The 16,399-nt window shown below is 45.4% G+C and overlaps 1 protein-coding gene across 4 annotated transcripts in view; it reads right to left on the reverse strand.

Annotated features, from left to right (window-relative positions):
* Positions 1 to 16,399, reverse strand: part of MROH8 (maestro heat like repeat family member 8) — a 77,843-nt gene that overhangs the window by 4,192 nt on the left and 57,252 nt on the right. For 2 of the 4 annotated variants that reach the window (XR_008674652.2, XM_031005059.3), the window contains exons 15-22: positions 15,548 to 15,685; positions 15,153 to 15,267; positions 14,352 to 14,492; positions 9,844 to 10,008; positions 8,665 to 8,820; positions 6,970 to 7,092; positions 4,902 to 5,001; positions 3,227 to 3,292 (exon numbers count right to left, since the gene is read on the reverse strand). Coding sequence is in view for 3 of the 4 variants with exons in the window: in XM_031005059.3 (XP_030860919.3) it covers positions 3,227 to 3,292; positions 4,902 to 5,001; positions 6,970 to 7,092; positions 8,665 to 8,820; positions 9,844 to 10,008; positions 14,352 to 14,492; positions 15,153 to 15,267; positions 15,548 to 15,685 (1,004 nt within the window). In the remaining variant the exon portion in view is untranslated. The remainder of the gene's footprint in view (positions 1 to 3,226; positions 3,293 to 4,901; positions 5,002 to 6,969; positions 7,093 to 8,664; positions 8,821 to 9,843; positions 10,009 to 14,351; positions 14,493 to 15,152; positions 15,268 to 15,547; positions 15,686 to 16,399) is intronic. The other 2 variants (XM_055373477.2, XM_055373478.2) reach the window with 1 other exon arrangement.

The raw sequence follows: 16,399 nt of genomic DNA on the forward strand, positions 1-16,399 counted from the left end.
CTCAAACTCCTGACCTCAGGTATATCCACCCACCTGGGCCTCCCAAACTGCTGGGATTACAGGCATGAGCCATTGTGCCCGGCCCAAAGTTTATTAATTGGTAATCTTTGCCATTTCGACAGAAAAACGCATACTGTCATCTCATCATGATTTATTTTGTAAACCTCTGATTACTAGTAATATCAAATATCTTTCATCTATTTACTGGTGATTTGTAATTATTCTATGAACCTCTTATTCATATTGTTTGCCAGTTTTCTTTTGAGGGTTTCTAATTTGATTTAAGGGTATTAACCCTTTATCATGTTGCAAATATTTCCCTTCATATTATTGTTTGCATTTCACTTTTAACTATTTCTCTTTTTCAAAGTTGGTTTTTAAATTTTTATGTAGACAAATCTACCATTCTTTTATTTTATGGATATGCCTTTGGTATCATACTTAGAAAAGGTTCTCTTTTTTATTTTATTTTATTAATTAATTAATTTTTTTGAGACAGTCTTGCTCTGTTGCTCAGGCTGGAGTGCAGTGTCACGTTCTTGGCTCACTGCAACCTCTGCCTCCCGGGTTCAAGCAATTCTTGTGTCTCAGCCTCCTGAGTAGCTGGGATTACAGGTGTGTGCCAATATGCCCAGCTAATTTTTGTATTTTTAGTAGAGATGGGGTTTCGCCATGTTGGCCAGGCTGGTCTTGAACTCCTGGCCTCAGGTGATCTACCCTCTCAGCCTTCCAAAGTGCTGGGAGTACAGGCATGAGCCACTGTGCCGGGCCAGGTTCTCTTTGTTATGTATAATTCTCCAAGGTCTCAAAAACGCTCAAGATCTCTTCATAATTTGGAGCTTTATATTTATTAAGCAGTGTTTTGCCTTTAAATTCATCTTGTTTGCTTCCAAAATGTAACACTTCACTAGTTTGTAGTTTCTTTCACTTCTTGCATTGAGGTCTGTCTACATGTTCCACAGAACATTTATTTATTTATTTATTTATTTATTTATTTATTTATTTATTTATTTATTACTTTTTGAGATGAAGGCTCGCCCTGTCGCATCTCGGCTCACTGCAACCTCCGCCTCCCAGGTTCATGTGATTCTCCTGCTTCCGCCTCCCGAGTAGCTGGGACTACAGGCATGCGCCATCACACCTGGCTAATTTTGTATTTTTAGTAGAGGCGGGATTTCACCATGTTAGCCAGGCTGGTCTTGACTTCTGACCTAAGGTGATCCACCTGCCTCGGCCTCCCAAAGTGCTGGGATTACAAGCGTGAGCCACCGCACCCGGCCATGTTCCACAGAACATGAAATGTCAATCACATATGGTTCATTCTAATCTATATGCACATAATTATATATATTTTCTAGATTTTTCATATAGATAACTTTTGAATGGAAAAGGAAGTTTCGTCCCCCATTGAGATTAGAAAATAATTTCCTTTTATTTAAACAGAATCAGCCATATAGAATCCTATCCCTTGGAATAATCCACATGGCTTCTTTCTTACTTTCTTTTCTTTTCTTCTTTCTTTCCTTCCTTCCTTCCTTTTCTTTCTTTTTTTTTTGTTTTTTGATGGAGTCTTACTCTGTCACCCAGGCTGGAATGCAGTGGTGCAATCTCGGCTCACTGAAGCCTTGACCTCCTGGGCTCAAATGATGTTCCCACCTTGGCCTCCTGAGTAGCTGGAACCACAGGCGCACACCACCATACCCACTAATTTTTTTTTTTTTTTTTTTTTTTTAAATAGAGGCCAGGTGCGGTGGCTCATGCCTGTAATCCTGGCACTTTGGGAGGCTGAGGTGGGTGGATCACCTGAGATACGGAGTTCGAGAACAGCCTGGTCAGCATGGTGAAACCCGTCTCTACTAAAAATACAAAAATTAGCCAGGCATGGTGGCGGGCACCTGTAATCCCAGCTACTTGGGAGACCGAGGCACGAGAATTGCTTGAAACCAGGAGGCAGAGGCTGCAGTGAGCTGAGATCGCACCACTGCATTCCACCCTGGGCGACAGAGCAAGACTCCATCTCAAAAAAAAAAAAAAAAAAAAAAAAAAAAAATATATATATATATATATATACACATACACATATATATGGAGAGATGAGGTCTCACTGTGTTGCCCAGGCTGGTCTTGAACTCCTGGGCTCAAGTAATCCTCCCACCTCGGCCTCCCTAAGTGCTGGAATTACAGGTGTGAGCCATTGCACCCAGCCTCCTTTCTTTTGCTTCTGATATCTGTGAGGAAGTGGGAGACCTTAGAGAAAAGTGGCATGATCTTTCTTAAATAAGCTTTAGCTCCTAGCTGTTTCACCAGTTATGTTTTTATTTTATAAGTAATGAATTGCTAGGATTTTGATTAGATTCTGCAAGTAATAATTTTGGATTGTAAGACAGCATCATATGGCATTTTCTAATGGTAGGACTACTTCTTAGTGGGAATAAAGAATGCCTGTTTTGGCTGGGCGTGGTGACTCATGCGTGTAATCCCAGCCCTTTGGGAGGCCAAGGTGGGTGGATCACCTGAGGCCAAGAGTTTGAGACCAGCCTGACTAACATGGTGAAACTCCGTCTCTACTAAAAATACAAAAATTAGCAGGGCATGGTGGTGCGTGCCTGTAATCCCAGCTACTCGGGAGGCTGAGGCAGGAGAATCACTTGAACCTGGGAAGTGGAGGTTGCAGTGACCCGTTATCAGGCCACTGCACTCCAGACTGTGCGACAGTGCAAGACTCCATCTCGAAAGAAAAAAAAAAAAAGAATGCCTGTTTCTCAGAATAAGAGATTTGAAAGAAAAACATTAAAGAAAAAAAATTAAAGAAAAATGTGACTATAAAACATCTCTATTACCAAGTCCTACCTAAGTTACAGGACAACGGCTTATAGAAAATAGTACTGCAGTCATCTCTGTGGTACTTATGAGGAATCATCATAATTTACTAAGATAGTATTTCTAGGTAATGTCTTATTTGCTGACAGACAAGGCTCAGGAACTGTCTCCGAGACTCATCAAAGCTAGGTTCCAGACAAATAGGGTCATGTCCTTTCCTAAAGGGGAAACTGGACTGGGATGGGACTGTCATTCAGCTGAAATCACCAACAGGATTCCTGCTACAAAAACCAGGTTTTCTAGAGCTCAGGGTCTCAGCTCTGCTATAAAGCCTTCCCACAGTAGCTGCCTCAGATACCTTCCAAAATATGGGTATACCCCAAATTCAAGGACTGTTATCACTTACCATCCTCTATCCAGTCAGTACCCATCCTCCTGAGCTCATTGTGATCCATGTACTTCGATAAAAGGCCTAAAGGCAGGATAAAGTCAGTGAGTCTGTGATCTGGCTTTTGCTCTTGGAAATGAATATCTAAAAGTTTTTATCATTAAGACATCTAAGCAGCTGGCAGAATCGGCCTTCTGATAATTAGGCAGATTCCAAAAACTGGGCTTCCAGGTGCCTGGTAGTTACCCATAGGTAACAGGGCCCCTTTTTCCAAGGTCATCTTCATAAAGAATGGGGATACTTGGCCGGGTGCAGTGACTCACAGCTGGGTACAGTGACTAATGCCTGTAATCCCAGCACTTTGGGAGGCTGAGGCAGGAAGACTGCTTGAGCCCAGGAGTTTAAGACCAGCCTGGGCAATGTAACAAGACCTTGTCTCTTAAAAAAAAAAAATTGGCTGGGCATGGTGGCACATGCCTATAGTCCCAGCTACTCAAGAGGCTGAGGGAGGTAGGAGGATTGCTTGAGCCCAGGATGTTGAGGCTGCAGCAAGCCATGATGGTGCCACTGTGCTTCAACTTGGGCAACGAAGTGAGACCTTGTCTCAAACCACCACCCCCGCCTACACACATAAAACCCCCACACCATACATACATAAAAATGGGGATACTGACTGGGCACAGTGGCTTACACTTGTAATCCCAGCACTTTTGGAGGCTGAGGTGGGTGGATCACCTGAGGTCAGGAGTTCAAGACTAGCCTGGCCGACATGGTGAAACCCCATCATTACTAAAAATACAAAAATTAGGCCAGGCGCGGTGGCTCACGCCTGTAATCCCAGCACTTTGGGAGGCCGAGGCGAGCGGATCACCTGAGGTCAGGAGTTCAAGACCAGCCTGGCCAACATGGTGAAACCCCATCTCTACTAAAAAATATAAAAATTAGCACGGCGTGGTGGCAGGCGACTTAATCCCAGCTACTTGGGAGGCAGAGGCAGGAGAATCTGAACCCGGGAGGCAGAGGTTGCAGTGAGCTGAGATCAAGCCATTGCATTCAAATCTGGGGGACAAGAGCGAGACTTCTCTCAAAAAAAAAAAAAAAAGAAAAATTAGCCAGGTGTGGTGGCAGGCACCTGTAATCCCAGCTACTCAGGAGGCTGAGGCAGGACAATCACTTGAACCCGGAAGGTGGAGGTGGCAATGAGCCGAGATCGTGCCACTGCACTCCAGCCTGGGCAGCAAGAGTGAAACTCAGTTTCAAAAACAAAACAAAACAAAACAAAACAAAACAAAACAAAACAAAACAAAACAAAGACAGAGGGCCAGGCACCGTGGCTCGTGCCTGTAATCCCAGCACTTCGGGAGGCCAAAGCGGGCAGATCACGAGGTCAGGAAATCGAGACCATCCTGGCTAACACGGTGAAACCCTGTCTCTACTAAAAATACAAAAAAATTTAGCCGGGCGTGATGGCGAGCGCCTGTAATCCCAGCTACTCGGGAGGCTGAGGCAGGAAAATGGCATGAACCCAGGAGGCGGAGCTTGCAGTGAGCCAAGATGGTGCCACTGTACTCCAGCCTGGGTGACAGAGCGAGACTCCGTCTCAAAAAAGAAAAAAAGAAGGGATGCTTGACAACATAATTTGGGAAAGTACAGGACAAAAGTGACTGTAGGAATGAAAGGACTTTCTTTGTACCTACAAACAAGACTGCTGATCTTCTGATGGGAAGTTTTGGGTTCTTGGAGTACATCAGTGTTTGTTCTAGGATGTTAATTTTCCCCTTGCACTTTTTTTCCTAGGTGTGGAAAAAAGTAAGTATAAAGCAGTGAAGCAGCAGCACTCTTTTGATCAGCCTTACCATAGTTTCTGGGGTCAGAGACTCTATCAGAGAGAGTACAGTAGTGTTTGAAATAACTACAGTTGCTGAATGAGTATTATACCAGAATAACAAGCCCCTAGACCAAGTTATTCTAAATCCTGTGAATGCCCCTTGCTTGTACCCACTCATGCCATATATTGTGCCTGTAATGTTTCTAAAGCCATCTTGGCTTCTCTGTATCTAAGTCTTTGTTCTTTAAGTTCCACCTTGAGTTCTGCCTCCCTATGAGCTTGTCCCTGACTGCTTGCCTGCCTGACCTAACCCTGCTCTGAGCATTTTGCAGGTACTCCTCTCCTGGCACGCACTTTTTTACATCGAGGTTTTATCTCCTTTGCTAGCTTGCAGGCTCCCCTCAGGAAGTTTGTTTTTGTTTTTGTTTTTTCAGAAGGAGCCTTGCTCTGTCACCCAGGCTGGAGTGCAGTGGCATGGTCTTGGCTCACCGCAACCCTCACCTCCTGGGTTCAAGCAATTCTCCTGCCTCAGCCTCCCAAGTAGCTGGGACTATAGGTTCCTGCCCCCAAGCCCAGCTAATTTTTTTTTTTGTATTTTTGGTAGAGACGGGGTTTCACCATATTGGCCAGGCTGGTCTCGAACGCCTGACCTTGTAATCCACCCGCCTTGGCCTCCCAAAGTGCTAGGATTACAGGCGTGAGCCACCACGCCCAGCCCCCTCAGGAAGTTTTAATCCTTGGGTTCTCTATGGCCTGTTATGGCTTTTGGGTGAAGGAAGGCACCTCTCAGTGGATCTTTTATAAGGATAGGCACCTCAAGAATAGGAGGGGGAGGCTGGGCATGGTGGCTCATGCTTGTAATCCCAACACTTTGGGAGGTTGAGCTGAGTGGATCACCTGAGGTCAGGAGTTCCAGAACAGCCTGGCCAACATGGCAAAACCCCAGCTCTGCTAAAAAATACAAAACTTAGCCAGACATGGTGGTGTAAGCCTGTAATCCCAGCTACTTGGGAGGCTGAGGCCTGGGCAACTGAGACTCTGTCTCAAAAAAAAAAAAAAGGAGGGGGAAAATAGGAATTTATTTTGATAGAACTTATGGCTTAATTAACATGGACAACTTGTAGTTGACAGCACCAAATTTCCTTCTGTAAATACTGTCATCAGTGTATCTGCTATAGGTTTGGGTGCAGATCAGACAGATAATCCCTAATGGAAACCCCGACACAAGGGCACTGCAAGTCCGATCACAGAAAGCTTCTGTGGGTCCTAAAGAGGTGATACATATGGAAGACTCCTGGGGAATAGTCAGTCCTAGGGTCTGCTAGGTGGTTCTAGGGTCAGCTTCTAGAAAACCATGGATGGGCTTCCTGAGGCAGCCAAGGCTCAAGCTTGACCCTGAGATCAGCCACAGTAGCCTCTGTGGAGTTCGTGAAGAGAAATGACACCACCTGGGTCCTGGCAGAACCAGTGGCATGCTGCCATCATGCCGCATGGCCACACGGCATGGCAGCCCTTGCTTGGGACTCCCTGGACATGCTCTGATGGACAGTAAAACAATCCGTTCTAGTCAAGGAAAGGATTCAAGATAGTTATAAAAGCAATATATAACTCCATTTCAATTCAGTCCATAAGTAACTTTTTCAGCATCAACCTGACCTTGTAGCATCTGACCCATGTTCGAAGGGCTCCTAAGAGTCCACCAGTCTTTTCATGACTAAGAGTGGCAATCGAAACTAACTTTGTGACTCAGTTGGGAGGGAACTATAGAAACATAAATCCACAATAAAAAACAGGTCATAGATATCAACTGCTGATGTGAAAAGAAATGGGAAATGTTTCTTGTATGCCATGTTCTGTCATTAAATAGTGTGTCAGAAGAAAATAGGTCTCTCAGTATGTTAAAGAGTTAACAAAGCCATTATTGCTCACATACAAAGAATCTGCAGATTGTTCCTGCTTCAGTAGGTTTGATGTGCCAGGGATCTTTGGAGTACACTTCTTGGGGCAGCTTCCACTTCAGGAACTGGGCACATATAGTTAGGACTCGCCTGCTCTCCTGTGAAAAAGATGATCATAGATCAGCATTTTCAAACATTTTTATTTTTTTGAGCTGGAATCTCACGCTGTCGCTCAGGCTGGACTACAGCAGTGCCATCTTGGCTCACTGCGACCTCCACCTCCCGGGATCAAGCAATTCTCTTCCCTCAGCCTCCTGAGTAGCTGGGATTATAGGCGCCCACCACCATGCCCGGTTAATTTTTGTATTTTTAGTAGAGACAGGGTTTTGCCATGTTGGCCAGGCTGGTCTTGAACTCCTGGCCTCGGGTGATCCACCCACCCTGGCCTCCCAAAGTGCTGGGATTACAGGCGTGAACCACCGGCAGCCCAGCCTCATTTTTAAACAGAGGTAATCTTTCTTCAATAAAACTAGTACTAAAGTGCAATATGAAGAACTGATAAAAGAGAGCAGAAGAGCAGAGAGGAAGTAGAATCCTGCACTCCTCCTCCAACTTCTCCAAATAGTCCTTACGTGGAATCCACAAAAACCCTAGGGTTCTGGGGAGGATGTAGAAACCACTGGTGTTGGGCAAAAGTGACAGCTTGCAGATGTAATCCCTAGATCAGAGGTTTGGGCAGGAATTCCCATTACCCTGTGCCCTAGAGATGAAGCTCCCACCTCCAGGTTCCTATGCCATTTTTCTGTCACTCTACAAAGGAAGCGTAGCCCCTGACTTCTGTCCTTGTGGCATCTCTGGGTTGGAAGGAAGGAACTCTAGAGGACTGATCTCTTCCTGATCCACATCCTTGAGCAAAATTTAGCATGTGGGTCTCTCTTCTAGTTCATTGTTCTCAGAATGCCACCCATACACCATGCAACACCTCTGATGAATCTCCAAGCCAGTATTTTATCTCAGGTCCACTAGATGTTTGGGCCATAAAAATTCCTTTGGCTACTGATGGGCATATAAATTACTTCAGCCACTGTGTTTAGTGATTTATAAATATCTAATAAAAAGTTAAAGATACCTAGATATTCTACTTGAGGGTTTATGCCCTCAAGAAACCCTCATATGCGTGCACAAGGAAACAGGTAAAATAATTGCAGAACTGTAATCACGAAAAATTGAAATGTCAGGCCAGGCACAGTGGCTCATGCCTGTAATCCCAGCTCTTTGGGAGGCCAAGCAGGTGGATCATTTGAGGTCAGGAGTTTGAGACCAGCCTGGCCAACATGGCAAAACCCCATCTCTACTAAAAATACAAAAATTAGCCAGGCATGGTAGTGGGCAGCTGTAATCCCAGCTACTCAGGAGGCTGAGGCAGAAGAATTGCTTGAACCCAGGAGGTGGAGGTTGCAGTGATCCGAGATCGCACCACTGCACTCCAGCCTGGGCGACAGAGACCCTGTCTCAAAAATATATATGTATATCTGTCTGTCTGTCTATGTATGTATGTATGTATGTATGTATGTATGTATGTATGTATCTATCTATCTATCTATCTATCTATCTATCTATCTATCTATCTATCTATCTATCTATATGAGTATATGAATGCTTATTTTCTTTGCAGAGTTGGCTCTGGATTTGAAGTTTGAGGGATGAGAGACACCGACAGTAGGCCTTACCTCAGCTACTGCATCATTTTCATCCTGAGAATACAGAAGTAGTGGGACCAAGCTGTCCAGGACTTGGTTCTCTATACTCTTCTTATCTGGGTTTTTTACAGACTTTATGGCGGCTCCAAAGAGAGTCACGGAGAAACGATGAACATCAGATCTCACCTGGGAAGGGAGTAGCCAAAGGGAAGCAATTCACTGAACGTGTGCGTGCTTAGCTTGTAACAACCTGGGAGGGGTTGAAAAAAGCCAGTCCTGACAATGAGGCTATTTAGCTGTATGTAGCTGAAGGCAAGAAATAAAATATACGTGGACACAGGCCAGGCGCAGTGGCTCACGCCTGTAATCCCAGCACTTTAGGAGGCTGAGGCGGGCAGATCACTTGAGGTCAGGAGTTCAAGACCAGCCTGGCCAATATGGGGAAACCCCATCTCCACCAAAAATACAAAAATTAGCCGGGCGTGGTGGCGCATGCCTGTAGTCCCAGCTACTCGGGAGGCTGAGGCAGGAGAATCGCTTGAACCCAGGAGGTGGAGGTTGCAGTAGGCCAAGATCATGCCACTGCACTCCAGCCTGGGTGACAGAGCAAGACTCCGTCTCCCTCCCCCTCTCTCTCTATATATGGACACAGTAAGACTTGCTGCTTTGGCACTACTTGTTTTCTCACCCTACAAGTGAGAGATGCACATAGTCTCACCTGTAGTCGGCAAACCTCGTGCCTGGTACAGGCAGGAACCATTCACACAGGCTGCTTTGCTGAAATTCGAAATCCCAGCCTTGGTATGTTTTACTCTTCCAAGGATGCTGGTCATTGTGCTCTATGCATTTCCTCTTGAGAAATATATGGCATTTGGGACAGGGACATAAGTATCATCCACCATCTTGACCCAGTTCTGATAGTTCTTGAAGGGAAAGACAATGTTTTCCCCTTCCCCATCATAAAGCAGGGTAGTACCTCAGCAAGTTTCTATGTTGTTTTTTTTTTTTTGGTTAAACCTGAAAAACAATAACATCTGCCCTATCGACATCACAGGTTACCTAGAAGGGTCTTAAGAGAGGAGGTTTGAAATGCTCTGAAAGTAAAAGTCCTATACCAAGTAGAGTGTATTTATTACTATACCAACTTCTGTTTGCTGTTATGCCCATTACCCTCCTCCTAGGAAAGTCTCTCCTCTCTGATTGTCTTACATCACCAAATAAGGAGAACAGGGTCCTCGTCATGGCAGCCAGGGTAGTGAAATCCATTGTTCTAACAAGTTGCAGGAGTATCTGGATGGCTGACAGAACGATCTTCTCATCGGTTTCACGCAAGCTGTCTACAATGTATGGCAACAGGCTCTTGATGTCTTCTCTCTGTGTGGCCAAAGGGAGCACATCACCTTTTCTCCAAATCGCACGTCACCTGGTACCAAAGGGGGTGCTCCCCATCTTTACTCAGTACCTAGTGCTCACTGATTTTTGTTAGGGCTGGTAGATCCAGAAGGGAGAAGAAGGGGATATGATGGCCTTCTCTCAGTACTGGCAGGTCTGATACATAGAAGAGGGGCAGAGCTGCTTTGAGTTGCCTCAAGGGCAAAAGTGGGACCAGGCAGGGAAGGTCTAGGGCTGTGGGCTTGGGCTCACTGTAAGGAAGAGCTCTGCTAACAAGGGAAAGTGGAACAGGTCGCTCAGGCCACGGTGAGCTCCCAAACACACAAGATATCCAAACAGAGGCTCAAAGATCCTGATATGGTTTGGCTCTGTGTCCCCACCTAAATCTCACCTCGAACTGTAATTCCCACTTGTAGAGGGAGAGACTTGGTGGGAAGTGATTGGATCATGAGGGCGGTTTCCCCCATGCTGTTCTCATGATAGTGAGGGAGTTCTCAGGAGATCTGATGGTTTTAAAATGGCAGTTTTGGCTGGGTGCAGTGGCTCATGCCTGTAATCCCAGCACTTTGGGAGGCCGAGGCAGGTGAATTTCTTGAGGTCAGGAGTTCAAGACCAGCCTGGCCAATACAGCGAAACCCCACCTCTACTAAAAATACAAAAATTAGGCTGGGCACAGTGGCTTACGCCTGTAATCCCAGCACTTTGGGAGGCCGAGGTGCGCAGATCACCTGCGGTCAGGAGTTCGAGCCCACCCTGACCAACATGGCAAAACTCTGTCTCTACTAAAAAATACAAAAATTCGCCAGGCATGGTGGCACATACCTGTAATCCCAGCTACCTGGGAGGCTGAGGCAGGAGAATCGCTTGAACCAGGGAGGCGGAGGTTGCAGTGAGCTGAGATCGCACCATTGTACTCCAGCCTGGGTAACAAGAGCAAAACTCTGTCTCAAAAAAAAAAAAAAAAAAAAAAAAAAAAAGCCTGGTGTGGTGGTGCCTGCCTGTAGTCCCAGCTACTCAGGAGGCTGAGGCAGGAGAATTGCTATAGCTTGAACTCAGATAGCAGAGGTTGCAGTGAGCTGAGATCACACCACTGCACTCCACCCTAGGTGACACAGCGAGACTCAATCTCAAAAAAAATAAAAATAAAAAATAAAATAAAAGTGGCAGTTTCCCCTGCTTTCTGTCTCTCTCCTGCTCTGCCATTGTGAAGATGTACCTGCTTCCCCTTCGCCTTCCACCATGATTGTAAGTTTCCTGAGGCCTCCCTAGCCATGCAGAATTGTGAATCTAGTAAACCTCCTTTGTTTATAAATTACCCAGGCTCAGGGAGTATCTTTATAGCAGTGTGAAAATGGATCCCCTGGCAGGAATTCAAGCAGAATTTGACCGAGGACTTAAGGGTTCTTCTCATTCTGAATGGGGATTCTGCTCTTCTGAAACTACTGAAAGGAAGCAATCTCAGGGTTGTAAAGTTTAAACATACACATGAAAAAGTAAGTAGAATATAAACACAAGTTAGGAAGCCAGTTTAAAAAAAAAGAAAAAGTAAGTAGAATAAAGCAATAGATATTAATGTATCCAATCAACCAGAATTAATATACACTGACATTTGTCATTTTTGCTTCAGAAACACTTTTTTTCTTTTTTTGAGACAGTATGTCGCTCTGTCATTCAGGCTGGAGTGCAGTGGCGCAATCTTGGCTCACTATAACCTCTGCCTCACGGGTTTAAGCAATTCTCCTGCCTCAGCCTCCCAAGTAGCTGGGACTACAGGCACATGCCACCATGGCTAATTTTTGCATTTTTAGTAGAGATGGGGTTTCACTATGTTGGCTAGGTTGGTCTCAAACTCCTGACTTCATGTGATCTGCTCGCCTTGGCCTCCTGAAGTGCTGGGGTTACAGGTGCGAGCCACTGCGCCTGGCCCCAAATATTTTTAAATAAAATATTTGGTGAAGTGGCTCATGCCTGTAATCCCAGCTACTCTGCAGGCTGAGGTAAGAGGACTGCTTAAGGCCAGGAGTTCAAGGCTGCAGTGAGCCATGATCATGCCACTGTTCTCTAGCCTGGGCAACAGAGCAAGACCCTGTCTCTAAAAAAATTTAAAAAGTAAAAATAGGCCGGGTGTGGTGGCTCACGCCTGTAATCCCAGCACTTTGGGAGGCCGAGGCGGGCAGATCATGAGGTCAGGAGATCCAGACCATCCTGGCTAACACATGAAACCCCGTCTCTACTAAAAATACAAAAAATTAGGCAGGGGAATGGCATGAACCCGGGAGGTGGAGCTTGCAGTGAGCTGAGATTGTGCCACTGCACTTCAGCCTGGGTGACAGAGCAAGACTCTGTCTCAGAAAAAAAAAAAAAAAGTAAAAATAAATAAATAAATAAAATAGAACTCCAAGCCACCTGTGGTGGCTCACACCTGTAATCCCAGCATTTCGGAAGGGTGAGGCAGGCAGATCGCTTGAGGTCAGGAGTTCGAGACCAGCCTGGCCAACATGGTGAAACCCTGTCCCTACTGAAACATACAAAAATTAGCTAGGTGTAGTGGCAGATGCCTGTAGTCCCAGGTATTTCGAAAGCTGGGACTTGGAGACTTGGAGAATCACTTGAAGCCGGGAGGCAGAGGTTGTGGGAAGCCGAGATTGTGCCACTGCACTCTAGCCTGGGTGACAAAGAGAGTCCCCATCTCAAAAAAAAAAAAAAAAAGAATAGAACTCCAGTGACAAAACTGAAGCTTCAGAAATTCCTCATGTCTTCTGGCTTAGGCTTAGTTTTCTCACCAGGCCTATGGAAGGTGAGCTTTCTTCCAACATGAATGTCAGTGATCTTTTTTTTAGATGACAAGCATCTTGGGAGCATATCAATGGTCTTTTCAATCTACTCCATGGGGCAACACAGTACAAGGCATAAAACAATACCTAAATGCAGTCCAGCTTGTGATAATGAGTATACCTCCCCTGCAAATTGCAGCTATCAACTATTATGAATATATATAATTTGGACTTTTTATTTATTTCATTTAATTCCATTAACTCTTTTTTTCTCTTTTTTTGTGAGACAGAGTTTCGCTCTTGTTGCCCAGGCTGGAGTGTAATAGTGTGATCTCGGCTCACTGCAACCTCCGCTTCCCGGGTTCAGACGATTCTCCTGCCTCAGCCTCCCAAGTAGCTGGGATTACAGGCATGTGCCACCACGCCTGGCTAATTTTTTTGTATTTTTAGTAGAGACGAGGTTTCTCCATGTTGGTTAGGCTAGTCTCGAACTCTCGACCTCAGGTGATTCACCCGCCTCGGCTCCCAAAGTGCTGGGATTATAAGCGTGAGCCACCGTGCCTGGCCTAACTTTTTGTTTTTTTTTTCCCAAGACGGAGTCTTGCTCTGTTGCCCAGGTTACAGTGCAGTGGTGCTATCTTGGCTCACTGCAACCTCTGTCTCCCGGGTTCATGCAATTCTCCTGCCTCAGCCTACTGAGTAGCTGGGATTACAGGCATGTGCCATCATGCCCAGCTAATTTTTGTATTTTTAGTAGAGATGGGGTTTCACCATGTTGGTCCGGCTGGTCTCAAACTCCTGACCTCGTGATCCACTCGCCTCGGCCTCCCAAAGTGCTGTGATTACAGGCGTGAGCCATCACGCCTGGCCAATTTCATTAATTTTTAAATAGTCAGTACTTGCCTATTTCTTAGGCATAAAACTTTAAATGATACAAAAGGATGTGCAGGAAAAAAGACCCTCTCCCACCTACTCCTGTCCCCAGGCTACCCAATTGTCTTCAGCTGTTTTCAGTTTCTTAGGTATTATTTTGGGGTGATTAATTGGTGTCTTAGGAATCAGTGGTCTGGGCCAGGCGCTGTGGCTCACACCTGTAATCCCAGTATTTTGGGAGGCCGAGGTGGACAGATCACTTGAGCCCAGGAGTTCGAGAGCAGCCCTGGCAACACAGTGAGACTCTGTCTCTACAAAAATTTTAAAAATCAGCTGGGCATAGTGGCATGCCGCCTGTGGTCCCCGCTACTCAGGAGGCCGAGGTGGGAGGATCACTTGAGCCCGGGAGGTTGAAGCTGCGGCGCGCAGTGATGGTGTCACTGAACTCCAGCCTGGGTAACAAAGCAAGACCCTATCTTAAAAAAAGAAAAAAAAAAAAAGAAGAAAAGGAAGAAAGAAGGAAGGAAGAAGAGAAAAGAAAAGAAAGAGAAGGAAAGGAAGAAAGGAAGGAAAGAAAGAAAGGAAAGAAAGAAAGGAAGGAAGAGAAAGAAAGAAAGAGAGAGACAGAAAGAAAGAGAAAGAAAAGAAAAGAATCCATGGTCTGGGGGCCCCTCCTACCATCTCCTGGTGTCCAACAAGATTGTACAGTCCCCTCAGGCCGAGAATTCTAAAGAGATGATTTCCATCTTGTAGCCAGTCTTTAAAGCGGGCAACAGAGTATATGCTGGGCAGTCTCTTGGCCACTGGACTCTTGAGAAGCTGAAAGAACCCAGAGATCAGCCAAAAAAATGACCTTTAAGCCCTTTTTCATGTGGGGAGCTACCTTCCCACCAATGCTAAAGTACATATTTTCCTTTTAAATCTCTATTACAGAACATACAGGATGATGTTTATTTACCCTATAGGTACACAAGGAATACTGAATTATGCATGTGTGGAAAGAAGATTTTTGAGAGGCTTGAATCTGAAAATTCTTTCTTTTTTGTGTGTTTGTTTTGTTTTTTTGAGATGGAGTCTCACTCTGTTGCCTAGGCTGGAGTGCAGTGGTGCGATCTTGGCTCACTGCAATCTCTGCCTCCCGGGTTCAAGTGATTCTCATGCCTCATCCCGAGTAGCTGAGATTACAGGTGCCCGCCACCATGCCCAGCTAATTATTTTGTATTTTTAGTAGAGACGGGGTTTCACCATGTTGGCCAGGCTAGTTTTGAACTCCTGAACTCAGGTGATCCGCCCGCTTCAACCTCCCAAAGTGCTGGGATTACAGGCGTGAGCCACCGCGCCCGGCCTTGAATCTGAAAATTATTTCTATCTCACTCTTGAAACAGATCCCTACATGCCACTAACTCGATGTAGCCTAGGAAGGCAGGGATTGCTGCTTCATAGGCTTCCTGAATCCAGCTTCTAAAGAATGAGTCTTACCTCCACAAAAAAGCCTGCAGATGTGAGTTTATGTTTATCATTCCCTCGGTTAAGAAGAGGGACTAATAAGTACATGACCTTCTGTGCAAGGAGCCGATTTCTTTCCAGCAATGCGCTGCAAAACACAACACCAACAGAATGACTCTCAGGAATGCTCCCATCCAGAGGGCATTGTCTCAGGGCTGGGGACCCTCTAGAAGTTCTTGCCCAGCTACAGGATAGTATACGGTAGGGCCAGGACCTCTGAAAAATTTGCCTAGCATTATGGATATTTGCCCACCCTCTTATAAGGAGGTTATTCAACCTTAGTTGCTGTGATAACTAGAAGGGAAATAAATACCCAAAACAATGCCGATTTAGAACAGGTGGGTGTATGCATGACAAGGAAGCCTTACTTGGCAAGGAGAAATACTCCCTGAAGATGGCCATCTTTTCCTCCCAGGAGAGCCCATCCTTTATTCTTTTCCATGATGTTGAATTCCTGCAAGCAGCATGTTCTGAGGAGGAGAGTCTTTGTAGCCTGCATGGCAAAGCTAAATCAAATGAAAACAGTGTGGGTGATTTCAACAGGTCCCTCCAACTTACCAGCACACAGTCATCCCATTCTCAGTGAGGAGGGTCATGCATTGACAACTGCTGGACTGTAAATCTCTCCTTTCCAAATTGCCCAAAGACTCTTCTCTTTTTTCTTTTGCTTTCTTCTTCTTCTTTTTCTTTCTTCCTTTTTTTTTTTTTTTTTTTTTTTGAGACGGAGGCTTGCTCTATTGCCCAGGCCAGAGTGCAGTGGTGAGATCGTGGCTCGCTGCAACCTCCGCCTCCCTGGTTCAAGCGATTCTCCTGCCTCAGCCTCCTGAGTAGCTGGGATTACAGGCGCACGCCACCACACCTGGCTAATTTTTCTATTTTTAGTAGAGACTGGGTTTCACCACGTTGGTCAGGCTGGTCTCAAACTCCTGACCTCAGATGATATGCCTGTCTCGGCCTCCCAAAGTGTTGGAATTACAGGTGTGAGCTACCGTGCCCGGCCTACTTTCAAGACTAGTCAAGTGCAGTAGTGAGACCAGAAGAGTCTTAATGCTCTAATAACTTGTAAGGCCCTTTACACAAGATCTCAGCATAAAGAAATCTAACTAGGTCTCATTTCCCCAGGAGTTTAAAAGGAAATCTATGATAAAAGAAATGATCTGGGATGCTAAACAGACACACACTGCTTTTTTAAAAAGCTTTACTGAGATACAATTTACCCC

Source organism: Gorilla gorilla, chromosome 21, assembly GCF_029281585.2.
Source record: "Gorilla gorilla gorilla isolate KB3781 chromosome 21, NHGRI_mGorGor1-v2.1_pri, whole genome shotgun sequence".
In the NCBI taxonomy this organism is placed as follows: domain Eukaryota; kingdom Metazoa; phylum Chordata; class Mammalia; order Primates; family Hominidae; genus Gorilla; species Gorilla gorilla.